General features: G+C 37.6%; 1 protein-coding gene across 5 annotated transcripts in view; it reads left to right on the forward strand.

Moving 5' to 3' along the window:
- IQCM (IQ motif containing M) overlaps positions 1-14,783 on the forward strand; it is a 473,232-nt gene that overhangs the window by 256,639 nt on the left and 201,810 nt on the right. For all 5 annotated transcript variants that reach the window (XM_077139855.1, XM_077139853.1, XM_077139852.1 and 2 more), the window contains one exon: positions 4,112-4,256. In XM_077139855.1, the coding sequence (XP_076995970.1) occupies positions 4,112-4,256 (145 nt within the window). The remainder of the gene's footprint in view (positions 1-4,111; positions 4,257-14,783) is intronic.

A 14,783-nucleotide genomic window follows, 5' to 3' on the forward strand; every position in this document is an offset into this window, starting at 1 on the left:
AAGGCTGCTTTAGAAACTATGTGGAGTTGGTGATAAAGAACTGAAATGGCCTCATTTCTCCAGGTTGTATAATTATCTTTAGTTGTTCTGAAAACTGAGGCTCTGAGGAGTCGTATAATTCATCTAAAGTCACATATCTAGTAGGCGGAATACTCAGTTTTGAGACTCAGACCAAGTCTGTCTGGCTCCAGATTTTTTTAACACATTAGGCCATTGTGGTAAAAGGAGTGTACAGTAATAATTGCAAAATGATGGGGTCGTTTCTCAGATGAGTCTTTAATATGGACATTGGAATCTCCTGCAAAATCCAAATCTAAGTAAAACTCTCACCTAGCTCTAAATAGAACCAATCTGGATGTTCATACCAGAAAGACTAAGCAGAGAGGCACAGCTGTACATAAATGGAGAAGCACCAAATTACGTGTCAAATAGGAGTTGCTGCTAAAGTTGTTCAGAGTTTATTGGGGAAAAATGATATTTTAGTCATGCAGTTGACTAAAACCTTTTTCTTAAAGTCTCTATTCTAAGCAAGTAATGATAGAGAGATTGAACATGTGCATTAGGTAGTAATCAACTGATCTTCTGACCCAAACCAGTCCAAGGGACAATAGTAGGAGGCTCAGAGGAGACACTTGAAAGAAGGCAGAAGAATAAAACCCTGAAGAGAGACATAAGTGCTTTAGATCCCCCAGGATAAGGGTTTTACCAGCTCCTTAGTAAAGGGGCCAGAGAAGTGAATACAAGGAACACACTATTATTTATGGCTTACATATTTGTAACTGTGTGTTTATCCATGCACATCTAAGGAAACTATTTAGAATATTCAATTTTTATTTTATTGCATATAAGTGTAATCATTTTAAAAGCATTTTCTTGGTTTTGGCAAAAAGTATGCCTACTTATGGTTCTGTAACATTGATATAAAAGTTAAAAGGTCAAAATGTGATCTAAATCCAAGTGGCTGAGTGTGGGAAGATGACAGAGCGCTGTACTCTGGGATTTGGTCCTTCCACCAGAGCAACGAATAAACAGGCAGGAACTCTCTGAAACAAAAATTTTGAAACTCTGGAAGTTGGTAAAATACAGCATCTAGGGAAGAGTGAGCGCAAGACGTTGGCAAACTATGGTAAAGATCAGTGAGTTGCTTCCTCTTTGTGGCATTTACTGGTGACCGTTCCCCCTCTCAGGGCAGGCCACTGTAGGGTCTAGATCCTGGTTAGCTCAATGGTGATAGAAAGGGACATTAAAATCCTCTTCCTCAAGACCAGAGTTGGTCGTGATCAATCGCTGATCACAGCTTTTGATTAGCGACTTTGGATCATTGGAGCCTGGGTCTGAGGACAGCCGTTGTTCCAACCTGACCCAGACAGAAGTGGCAATGGAAGACTCTTAAAGACTCGATGCTTCCTCGGGGTTGCAGGGAATAGTTTAAGGCTACATTTGCTGAGCAAGTCAAGAAAGTTCAGCTTTGGAGACCCATGGAAGAAGCTTTTGCCACCTTTCCTGATCCCTTCCCCAGAGTACTTTGAAGGCAGACTGCACTACCCTTGCAGCTTCCTGGACCTGTGTTGGCTGTGGAAGAAGGATTTGGGAGATCCCTTTATGTTGTGCTGCCCCGCCCAGAATCTGCCCTTCAGGTGAAATCAACTTGAGACAACTAAAGGAGTGTAAGAAACTACAGAGGCAGTCTTGGGCAAAGGCTGAACTGCTTTAAACACCCAGGAGAGGGAGGTCTGTCTCCTGCAAAAGGAAGGGGTATCCAAATGCCTATAAAAAAGGTAACTCCGAAACAACTCAGAAGCAAAAGTCCAGGACAAAACACAGGCCCAGATAAAACAGGGAGGACACTATGCTGCATTCACTTTGACTAGATCTTCCAAATCAGAGGACTGAAGCTCAAAAATTCTCTGTCTTATCACCGGCTGTTGACAGAATTAACAGGGAATAAATCTCAGAGTTAACAATTTAAAATGTTAAAATGTAGAGTGCACAACAAAGTACAAAACAAACAACAGGAACTGATAGCCTATCCAAACCAGAAAATACCAATGAAGAAGACTGTTTACCAAACAATGCCCCTATCCCATGCCTAGCCCTGCTCCATGCCCCACCCCCGTGCCCTGCCCCAAGCCCTGCGTCCTGCCCCATGCCTGTCTTGCAAATACAAAACCTTAGACTACAGAGTGAGATGAACTTCCAAAGTAACTCTGATCAAGATAATTATATGCCTCAAAGGCAAAGAAAATCACAGAGCATATGAAAATGCATATAGGGTTCTAGCCCAGCCTAATAACCAGATTACAGCACTGGAGGAGACATAGATTTTAGAAAAGCTAATCAAAGATATGCATGTAACTCCATTATATAAATGCAATGTGTCGGCTTATGACATAAAGGAGACCAAGAGGACACTAGAAGAACATAAAGAAGAACTTTAAGGAATAAATAGAAAAATAGCATATAGCACAGAGATGAAAGATATTGTAGACCAATTAAAAAATGTACTAGAGACACACAACAGCAGATTTGAAGAGGAAGAAGAAAGAATAAGCAAACTAGAGGATGGGCCAATTGATTCGAATGCACAAAAGAACAAATGGTAAATTGTGGGGGGTGAATTATGCCTCTCACTAAGATTCATGTAGTGGGGAATTCAACAGTGTAATCAATTCATTTTTTTTATTATTATTAATATTTTAAAGAACAAAAGCATATCAAATAGAAGTCCAATTCCCAGACTATGCACCCAAAAAAATAAAAAAATAAAAATAAAAAGGCAAATTAAAAATATGCATCAGAAGATATTATTAAATGTTGAAAGACGTTAGCAAACATTCATAATATGCCATTAGATAGTGAAAGAAAGAAGAAGTTAGTGAAATTATGCTAATTTTCTTATTCAGGCCAATCAAGATATTATTTTATTCATAATATTAATACATTAATGAATATAGGTTTAAGCATAGCACTTAAACTTTTTAGAGAAGAACCACAAATGAAATGAAGGTGAAGAAAAATAAAATAATCCTCAGAGGATCACACAAAACAGAAACTAAAATGATTGTACCAAGAGCACTCTTAACCCTAATAAAAGGAAAAATACTAGAAAAGAAATTAAAAATAAAAGTTGTAAAACACTGAATTTAACTAAATCGAGAGGAATATAATTTAATGTATGGACTCTTGAGTATCCCTGCTCAGGTTTTAAACCAATTCTGAGACTTACTAACTATAGGACGTTGGGCAAGTTATTTGAAGCTTTTATGCCTCAGTTTTTGCCTTGTGAAATGGTATGTACAGTATACCAAAGGAAAGCCGACTCAGGAAAATTCATAAACTCAAATATATTACTAAACAAGAAGTAATGAGAACAAATGGAATATGTACTTAATTTAAGAAGTTAACAGGAAAATAAACCTAAAGAAAAAAAAGAAAGGAATTAATGAAGAAAAATAGAGAAATTAATGAGCCAGAAAATGTAACGTATTAAAATAACTGAAAAGATAAATAAGATAGAGCAGGCTATTTAGTAAAGAAAAAAAACTGAATTAGATGAATTATTAAAACTTTCATTCTTTTAAGTCTGTCACAGGAAAATGTGAAAAATGCATGTGCAGAAAAAAGTAGTCAAAAGTTAAAAAAAATGTAAATTGATAATTCAACATTTGTACATATACCAAAAAGGCTGATTTCTTTAATTATCAAAAAGATTTTAGAAATTACCAAGAAAACCTGAAAAAGCTCAGTGAAAAATGGGTAAAGGATATCAATATATAATTAAAAAAAAAAAAAAAAGAAGACAGTCCATGAATGGGCTACATGTTTTAGAAATCTGGTCACCAACTTAGGTAGCTTCTTAGAAAGGATACATAATCAAAACCTCTCTTCCTGGGAAGTATAAATATCTGATGAAAAAGCAGTACATAATGAAGCTTTCTGAATATCAGGGAGATTTCCTCTGTGCAATGCATATGTTTAACCAACTTAGGCAACAAACATTGATAAAAACACATAAAAAATTGGATGAAACAGGTGAAAAGGGCAAAGTCAGGTTAAATGTAAATAGCAGAAATATATAAGGAGCTTCACTGTCTATATTATTATTTTATAGGCTTTGTATCATGGATCGAATTTAAGAATAGTTATAAACATGTATTGCAAAATGATCCATCGTATTAGATATCGACTTGGTCTTTGGAGGGTGAGACAAATTGTAAACTTCACAGAACTGGAGGAATGGATGGACAGAAAAAAATGTAAGTGATGCGGTTGTTTCAAATTTCAAATTTAGGTTTGAAATTTCTTTAACTATGGACAATTTACATAAAATGTATGTATGATTGCACATAGATGCTGTCTTAGCTTCTGGGCTGCTCAAGCAAATACCCATGAAGTGGGTTGGCTTAAAAAATGGGAATTTATTAGCTTATGATTTGGAGACTAAAAGAAATTCCAAATCAAGGCAATGCTTTCTGCCTAAAGGCTTTGGCACCCTGGGGCTGGCCCCTGGCAATCCTTGGCTCCTGTGTCACATGACAAGGAACATAGTGTGGTCTTCTGGTCTCTCCCTTCTCTGCCAGTCCCACTGATGTAGCTCCTGGTTTCCTGTGGCTTTCTCTCTCTCGGTCTGAATTTCAGTCTCTTATAAAGGATTCCAGAATAGGATTAAGACCTATCCTCGGCCACTCCTTAACTGAAGCAAACCTCATCAAAAGGTCCTATTTACAATGGCTTCACACGCACAGGAATGGATTAAATTTAAGAACATATTTTTCTGGGTTACACACACTTTTAAACCACCACAGATGCCCAAGGTAGGTCATATTTTATTTTCCTGCAGGCTATGTGCATTTTCAGTTGGCATACTGTATATTTGGATTAATTTGTTAGGATTCAGTACTTACTAGCAACAGAAAACTGACTCTGACTAACCAAAGCGAAAAGGAAATTTGAAGAAAGGATACTGGAAAGCGGGCCAAGGAATCAGATTTCAGACAGAACATGGACCAAGGCTGCTCTGGAGGTCTCTGGAATAGGAACTCTGACAATCTCCTGGTGTGCCTCTGGGAGATGGATAAGCCCCTAGAACTTTAAGGATTTAAGTTCAAATTCCAGGAAGAGAGCACCTAGTTGGGTTAGCTGAGTCAGGTGTCTGAACGTCTGATTGTGCGTGGGTGGACAAGGTGAATTTGCATATAGATTGCCTGAGCACTCTGCATCTGTGAGAATTGCACCCAGCCCTCCGTTGGAGTAAGGCTATAAGTCCTCAAAGGAAATTTAGTACTAATAGCAGAAGAGGAGTTGATGGACACTGAAGAGACAAAATGACAGATAGAAATTACACGTTATTAGTGTTAGAATTCTATCCATAGAATAAGTTCTCCAATTTTATCTTAACTTTCAAAGATCCTGATATTTATTTATATTTAATGAATTCAATATTGCTTGGGATTCAGATAGATATGAGAGCCAATTTTTGACTAAAGAAAAATAATTCAGTAAATTACATTTACTTTGAATCACCCTCTTATTTTTTTAGTGAAAAGGTATTTTTTCCACTACACTTTTTACTTAACTTACTTTACCAAAAGTAAAGTTTTGGTAATCTTAGCTAGTCATAAAATGTTTATTTTACCTTGGGCTCTAAGTTCCATGAAGACAGAGCTATGTCTCTTTTGTTCATTAATGAATGCTTACTGCTATCAGAAGGGCTAAAGAAATATTTGTTGAGTGGATAGCTTTTGTTAAGTTTATTATGCTAAACTAGTGTGCCAATAAATTTTCAAAATAACCAGAAATATTTGATTTAGGACTCCTTTTCTATGAGTAGAGAGAGAGTTTCTATATAAAAATATGGCCTCAGATTAATTTGCCTAGTCCAGTGGCCTGATTTCCAGAAGAAAAAGGCAGAAAGGAGCACAGTGTCAGAGAAGTAGAAAGATAAGAGGAAAAAGGGATAGAGAGAAAGCAATTGAGAAGCAGAGGCAGAAAGAGAGAAGCTTTTTCCCATTATGTAGCTGCTGGAGTTCCTTTTACTTATAGAGCTTTAAAAAAGTCAAAGCAGAGACCTTACCTGTACATATTTAGATTTTAAGACTTTTGTGCATACTTTCCACCCCCTGTTACAAGACTTTGTAAGATTTCCTTAGTACCCTTTTTATTGATAGGGCTTTTATACTGCAAGATCTAATATGATTGAACTGTTTTATAAAAGTTATTGAAGTGTATATTAGCATTTTACTGTTACCTGACCATCTTCTCTTTTTCACCCTCTTTATATTTTAGCTATTGACTTCCAAACTACATATCCTTTCCTAAACGTTCACACTATTTTACTCAGTCTTATACCCAAAACTCTGTCACTAGATTCACTTTTTAACCTTATAGAACCTTGCTTACTTTTTACAGATTTAATTTCTTCCTGTGATTTTCCCTCCTTGGTTTGTAACTGCAGATTTCACTATTTTTGCAACGTAAAATATCCTCCTCATTTTGGAAAACACATAACATATTTCTCTTTTCCACTCTGGACCACAGTGATTCCTCCCTGAGAAGCCCTTTAAGGAAAAGCCTTGAAGGAGGTGAAGGCTGAGCCAGGCAGGTATATGGGGGAAAAATGTTCCAGGCAGAAGGAACATCAGACACAAAGACTCTAAGTTGGGGGATATAGTGGTGGAGGAATCAGAGGTCAGTGCCACTGGAAGGGAGTTTATGAGTGAAAGCCTGCAGAGATGAATCTGGAGAGGTAACAGGAAGCACAGGTTGGATTGAGCTGAAGACCTCCAGATTTTACCCTGAGAGAGCTGGGATGCCATGGAAGGATTGTGAACAGAGGGCTATGATATAACTTACATTTGAACAGAGCACTTTGGCAGCTTTCTTGAGAATAGACAGATCCCTAATACCCAGATATCAAATTAGTCAAAAGGGATAGGAGATATCAGTAGGGACCTCTGATAAGAAAGTGGAACTTTGATGATTTATTCAAAATAAAAACTGGAAGTGAGGAAGTAAATGACCTTTACTGACAGTTTTAGGATTTCCCCAATCATCAGCACACAATCATCATCTAAGGAGAAGATGTGGTCAATTAGAGAAAATAAAAAGAAAATCATGCTTTTTTTGTACATCAGAATAAATATACAGAATGTGAACCTGATACATGTTTTCATGTGTGCAGCAGATAAGGATGTATTCATCTATTTCTGTTATACTAATCATTTTATCAGGAAGAGTGATTATGTTATTTCTATTGGGCAACTTGAGATGGAGTGCTCACTTTGATTAGCATGCCACTCTGGTCTTTTCAACAAATATTTTATGTCATTTTACTGAGTATTATTTTCTGAACATTGTTTTTCCTCAGTTCTGAAAGTAAGATACTATTATGTTGCAGGTTTTATAAAGGATGGAGGGATATTACATGTAAAATTCCCAGTACTGTATTTGAAAGACTGAGTTTACAATAAATGATATTTTTACTTGTTAATGATTATTATCCTTAGTGGCAAGGGAAAGAGTGATTTGAAATCGGAAGGCTCATTTACACAAACTAAAGTCATTTAAGTCTGAGGTTGACAGTTTAAACTCATCATGAAAGTAATTTTTGTTTTCAACTTTGCTTTTTTAAAAAGAAAATAACGGTTCTGTATTAATCAACCCAATTGGTCTCAGTCCAAAGGTTTAAAAGAAAACAGGTACATAACTATAGTACCTAACTGTACTTTTTGACTCAACAAAAGGACTTCTAGGGACTTAGGGTCCTCCAAAGAGTTTTAGATAATGTCAATTTGTTATTGCATTTTTAAATTAATGGCAAAAATGGGCATTGACCTAATATCTAACTGTAGTAATTGTAGTAGAATGGATACACATTTGTATGATGGAAAACCATGAACCCATTAAAAATACTTTCCTCATCTGTCAGTGAGGAGCTGCATATTGAATATATGAAATATAATTTTTTTGTTATATATGGCTTGAGTTTATGTTCACTTATTCCAAAAGTCACATTGAATGACAACAGAGGTTAAAAGAAAAAGGCGTACAATCACAAGAATAAATAAAACAAAAGGTGGATTCAGCAGGTAAGCAATCAATGTAGAGGTAACTGATATAGTAGAAAAGAGAAGGCATAAAGTTAAGTGCTTGCAATTGAGGAGGGTAAAAAAAAAAAACAAAAAAACAACCAGAAACCAAAAAACCAGAGAGAATGTAGAGAAAGAGACACACTTATCCACTGTTGGTGGTAATGTAAAATGGTACAACCAGAAGGCAGTTTGGTGGTTTCTCAGGAAGCTAAGTATAGAATTGCCATATGATCCAGCAATCCCGTTGCTAGTTATTTATTCAGAGGACATGAGGGCAAGGACACAAACTGACATTTGCACACCAATGTTTATAGCAGCATTATTTACAACTGTCAAGAGATGGAAACAGCCCAAATGTCCATCAGTGAATGAGTGGTAGAACAAGCTGTGGTATATACATACGATGGAATATTATACAGCTATAAGACAGAATAAAGTCATGATGTAACATATATGGATGGATCTTGAGGACATTATGTTGAGTAAAATTAGCCAGAAACAAAAGGAAAAATACTATATGGTATCACTGACATGAACTAACATTAATGAGTGAACTTGGAAAACTTAAGAACACGGATTGTCAGGAAATAGAAATATGGTAGAGATTGGGTAAATTGGTGCTGAAGGAATCTAGATTGTGCAACAGGGCTGATTGTAAAATTCAGAAATGGATAGCACAATATTACCTGATTGTAGTACAATAATTTAAGTACACTGAATGTGAGTATGATAGAGGGAGAAGGGCTGGGGGCATGTGTGAAACAGAAGGAAACAGAGAGAGGATATCCTCCTATTCAGAAGATAAAGACTGAAATGGTGTAATTTGGGAATGCCAAGAGTGTACAACGATGGTGGTTAATGTACAAATGTTTTTGCATGAGGAAGAACAGGGGAATGTTAATATTGCAGGGTGTTGAAAATAGATGGTATATGGGGAAAGGTACAGTCAATGTAAGCTAGGGTCCGTAGTCAATAGTAACCACTGTAATACGCTCCCACTGAATGTAACAAAGGCATTATGCCAAAACGAAATGTCAGCAGGTGGGGGAGTTGGGGGAAGGGTAAGGATTCTTCGTGGAGGGAAAGGAAGTGTCTTCAGATAGAGTATGGTGACGAAGGCATGTCTGTACACTTAGGTGGCATTGTATGATGTGTAAATAAAGCTATTAAAAAACGAACAGTGAGAAACAAGTGCTAGAGAAGATGTGGAGAAGGAGATGTACCTATTCACTGTCAGTAGGGAAATGAGAGGCGCAGCCTCATGGAAGGCAGTGTGGTCGATTCACAGGAGGCTAGGGGTGGATTTGCCATGTGATCCTAAAACCCTGTTACTCAGCATATACCTGGAGGAACTGAGTGTGTGGACATGAATGGACATTTGCACACTGGTGTTTCTGGTGCCAGGAACTATTGTGCATACACACAATCGACTCCTGAGTGGCCGCAAGAAGGAATGAAGTTGTGAGGCAGGCAGCTAGATGAATGAATCTTAAGGGCTGTGTATTGAATGAAACGTCAGGAACAAAAAGACAAATATTATCATGCCTCAATCATATGGACTAACTATAATATAAAAATTCAGTGAACTAAAGTTGTGAGCATGAGTTATCAGGTTGGGGCTTACTGTAATGGGTCCTAGATTGTAAGCTTTTATAGTAGTTACATCTATTCAGGCGGTGTAACAGTTCATTCTAAATTCTGAGATACTGAGCTGTTTGTATATAACTTGGTCTTTCCCAGAAACTTCCGGTATTTATGTGACACTTGAAAACTCAGAGTTAGAGCTCTGAAGCTATGAAAGTCAGCAGCACCCCATACAGCAACTGTTTAAAAAGTTGAAAAAGTGATCAGACTTCAATAGAGATATGAATGAAGCTGATTTATATAAGACTAAAGTAGATGAGAATACAGGGTAAAGGATGATATTGTCCATATTTTAAAACTTCAACTGCTGTGTGAGACTAAAGGGAGAGATGTTTATTGGGTGCAAAATTTATATTTTGGGTAGTGCATTTCCTAATTTAACTTGTATAGTTAGTTTAGTTGAACACCATAATTATCTGGAATCTTGAATAGGGCATGAGATTTTGTTGGTTTGTCCAGGTTAGTGTGATGTCCTGATAGATCCCAGAATAATTTGGGCAGAGAATAAAGAAGTATTCACAAAGTCCCCGAGGAGAATGAGGAGAAAGGAGGAAATGTTCGGCTTCCCCATTTGGAGAATTTCTGATCTTCTCGCAAGCAGTGGGGACAACCAAATCAATAGGTCGAGCCCTCAATCTTGGGGTTTGCCACCATGAATCTTATTCCTGCAAAAGATAGACTAAGCCTACTTAAAATCAGGCCTAAGAGTCACCCCCAGAGAACCTCTTCTGTTGCTCAGATCTCACCACTCTCTCTAAGCCGACAGAGCAAGTGAACTCACTGCTCTCTCCTTACTATGTGGGACATGACTCCCAGGTGTATAAATCTCCCTGGCAACGTGGGACAGAATTCTTGGGATGAGCCAGGACCTGGCATTAAGGGATTGAGAAACTCTTGTTGACCAACAAGGGGAAGAGAGAAATGAGAAAAAATAAAGTGTCAATGGCTGAGAGATTTCAACCACAGTTGAGAGGTTATCCTGGAGGCTATTCTTGATGCATTATGCAGATATCCCTTATTAGTTTATGGTGTATTGGGGTGGCTGGAGGGAACAATCTGAAACTGTAGAGCTATGTCCTAGTAGCCTTGTTTCTGAAGATGATTATATAATGATACAGTTTTTACACTGTGACTGTGTGATTGTGACAACCTTGTGTTTGATGCTCCTTTTTCTAGGGTATGGACAAATAAATAAAAAAATTGGATAAAAATAAATAATATAGGGTACAAAGTTTAAAATAAATTGGGTAGTCAATGAGAGGGAGGGGGAAGGGGTATGGTATGTACAGGTTTTTCTTTGTTCTTTTCTATTTCTTTTTCTGGAGTGATGCAAAGTTTCAAAAAAATGATCACGGTGATGGACTCACAACTGTGTGATGATATTGTGAGCCATTGATTGTACATCATGAATGGATATTTGCATGTTAAGAATGTTTGCATGTTAAATTTTATCAATAAAACAAACAAACAAAAAAAGAAGCAAGCTGAAATTTGCTGCACAACCCTGGATTTAGCCAGAAATTAAAATCTCCAGATTTTCCAGAAGATAGTGAGTATGGAATGGAAGTGAAGGAAGAACTTATTGATATCAGGGTGACTGGTTAAAAGTAACTTAAAGGAGCAGATAGCCTTCACCATCATTCAGAGCCAATTGACTGCTTATCTCTCACCTTTTTAGATGACTGGAGGTTTTCTTTATGGAAAGGTTGAATCATAGCATATATATTCTCAAGGAAACAAAACTGAGGGGTGAGGGAAGTGCTCTACTATAAAACAAGATATGTACCCCATGTTTTCAGATCAAAAGTTGTGTTCCCACAGCCCCACTCTCTTCGTATAAACCATTCCCTGGCTTATACTCATCAAAGAAGAGACTGAAGAACTCATCTTTAGGGAATTTGACTGGCCACCAGTGAATGACCCATCATTTCTGATATGTGGGATCTTCTACAAAACAGCTGATACCTTACCTAAACTCCTGTTTAAATTCATTGATTGAAAAAATTCCAGCTAGCTTTTTAGAAACATATTCTAAAAAATAAGTAAATACTTCTCTAATAAAGAATATAAATACTAAATATACAACAACAAAAAGGATTTTGGAGAGAGAAGAAACACAGGAAGTAGCAGCAGAAGAAAAAGCCATAAATAATAACTTGAGAGAGCTTAGAGACGATATAGACTCCATGAAATGAACAGAAAACTATGAAAGAGGAAGGTTAAAAGAACAAGAAAAATCTCATTTCTTAAAATTTTGGAAGTGGTAATGAAAAATTCAGTTAGGTGGGTTAGAAGAGAAAACTGAGAAAGCCTTCTAGAAAATGCATCAGCAAGATAAAAGAGGAATAAGAAGGTAGAAAAGATAAAATTAGAGGATCAACGCAGGAGTTCCTGAAACCAATATTTTAAAAATTCTAGAAAAAGAGGGCAGAGTACCATGAGGGAGGGAAGGGAAGAATTTTCAGTGAAAATTTTCTAGAATGGAAGGACAGGAGTTTCAAGGTATGGAATGGTTCTCTGAGTGTCCGCGTCCTACATCAGCACACATCATCATGCAGTTTCAGAATGTTGGCTACAAAGAAAAGATTCTATAATTTTCCAGTGAAAAAGATAAAAATAGGCCACAAACAAAAGATGGAAAAAATTGTTTTTAATTGTTTGGTACAGTTTGGTGGAAGCTAAAAAAAAATTGTAGCAATGCTTTCAGAATTCAACAATGATCAGAAAAATGATTTCTAAACCAGTCTTCTGTAGCCTACCCAACTATCAATCAAGTGTGAGGGTAGAACAAAAATGTTTTCAGGATTCAGGGTGTCAAAGGTTTTTACCTCACACTTGCCCTGTGTCAGGTACTGACTGGAGGTTACATTTCACCAAAACCAGGCATTATACCAAGAAAGATGTTTAAGGAAATGGGTGGACTACACAGAGTCAAATGGGAGAAAGGCAAATGGGAGTCTCACAATGACAGTACAGCAGACTTAGATTGGAGAGAAAGACGAAGGATGCCACGAGTGAAGTCTCAGACATTACAAGGGGGCGAGAGAATGACGTCATCAACATGACGACGTAAGACACCCCTTGGAAAATTTTTCCCTCAGAATCGACTCATAAAAGGACAAATCCTATTTGCGTAGAATTCTACAGGATGCTAGGAACTGAAGGACTCCACAAATGCTGAATCGAAGAAAAGGAAAAATAATCCTCAAGATCAGGTAGGAGATTGCTGATCCCTGCCTGCCACTCTAGACTCCTCCCCATCATTTGGTCTCTCGAAGCCCAGGGTCCACAGATGCAGCACAACACCTGGCCTTCCTGCTGTGATGCAGAATATAGAGCTTCTCCCAGCAGCAAGTTAGAACCCTATGCATGTCCAGGTACAGAGACCCAAGTCTGCAGAGACCAAGGGTGGAATATAAACCACTGAGGATTGTCACATAAGAAAGGGCTTCCCAGGGTTGAGGGTGGAGTGTAAAAGAGAGAGACCTGGCCAGAACTGTTGGCAAGAGGTGGGTACACTCAATCCAGTCTTATTCACTGGACCACCAAAACACTAAATAGACCTTTCTGGATTAACCCACGTTTCTGCATTCTGAATTTCCCCCATCTGGGTTCCTGAAATGGGACACCCTAGTGGGGAAGAAACTGGAAACAATAAGCCTCTCAGAAATAAAAGGGCAGGGGACTGAACTGCTGTAAGATAGAAGGGGTCCCAGAACTGAAAAGTATAGGGAAAAGGGGCCACTGAGTGAGGGAAAGAATTTAAACAACTCATAGGAACTGGGGAGAAAATTCTGCACAGAAAGAAAGAAAACAGATCAAGATTCTCAGAAAAGGAACAGAGGAAAGGAATCTTTCTCCTGGAGTTGAAACAATTGCACAAAAAAATGCAATCTTAAAAATTGTACGTCTGCAGCAAGGATCAGATGAAGAAGAGCAGAGAAAATCTGAACTATTAAATTTGGGCTACTCTGAAGTCCGGAATAACTTGGACCAAGCATTGTAGAAGAGCCTTAACACAAAGTCAGACAATGAAACCCTAAATAAGAGGGTGAAACTGACCTTCAGCGTTACATCAAAATAATCAGATGCCCAGATATTAGCACAATTTGCAAGCCATACTAAGAAAAACGAGATCTGGCTCAGTCAAGGGAACAAATTAAAACATCAGAGAAAAAACAGAATTTGGAAAAACTAATCAAAGAAGTTCAAACAAATCTCCTAAATCAATTCAAGAAGATGAAGGAAAATATGAATATAGAGCTAAAGGATATTAAGAAAGCAATGTGTGAGCTAGAGATGAATTTGAAAGATTGTAAAGAAATATAACAGAAATGAAAGGGACAATAATGGATATTAAAAATCCACTAGAGGCAGCTCAGCCTCCATGCCTCCCTGTAGGCAGCACCTACCTGCTCAAAAGTATGATTAGCACTGGGTATGGAAACTTGGCATCTGGGAGGGCACCATCTGCACTGCAGATGGACACCCACACCTGCTGGCTGAGAAAAGAGAAGCAACTAACAAAACACAGTGATAACAAGGATTACCCAGTATGCACTCCAGGATGCCCATGGAGACATTGAAAATGAATTCCTTCTTTTCACCAGATTTTCTTATATGAGAAGTTCTGTTTCACACAGTCCAAATATGTGTTTTTCTGTTGGACCAGCATAGCAGGATTCAAGAGAGTGTATGCTGAAAAGATTGCTGAATAAAACCTTGGGTCAAGGTCATCTTGCAGTGGTTAAGCTTATTAGGTATGTCTTTATAGGAGAAAAGATGACAGTAAAAGTTATTAACAAGACAAAACTGGGCAGTGTAGCCATGAGTTGTCTTTTCTAGGAAGTGAGATGCATAAAACTAGTGCCACACCCTGACATCCTATGCCTTTAGGAAGTTATTGACACCCAGACCAAACAATATCTTATTCTAGAACTGGAGGATGGAGGAGATATGTTTAATTACATAATGAAACACAAGGAGGGTTTTCATTAATGAAGACTTGGCCAAGAAGTACTTTGTTCTCATAGTTCATGCTATATATTA

Source organism: Tamandua tetradactyla, chromosome 22, assembly GCF_023851605.1.
Source record: "Tamandua tetradactyla isolate mTamTet1 chromosome 22, mTamTet1.pri, whole genome shotgun sequence".
NCBI lineage: Eukaryota > Metazoa > Chordata > Mammalia > Pilosa > Myrmecophagidae > Tamandua > Tamandua tetradactyla.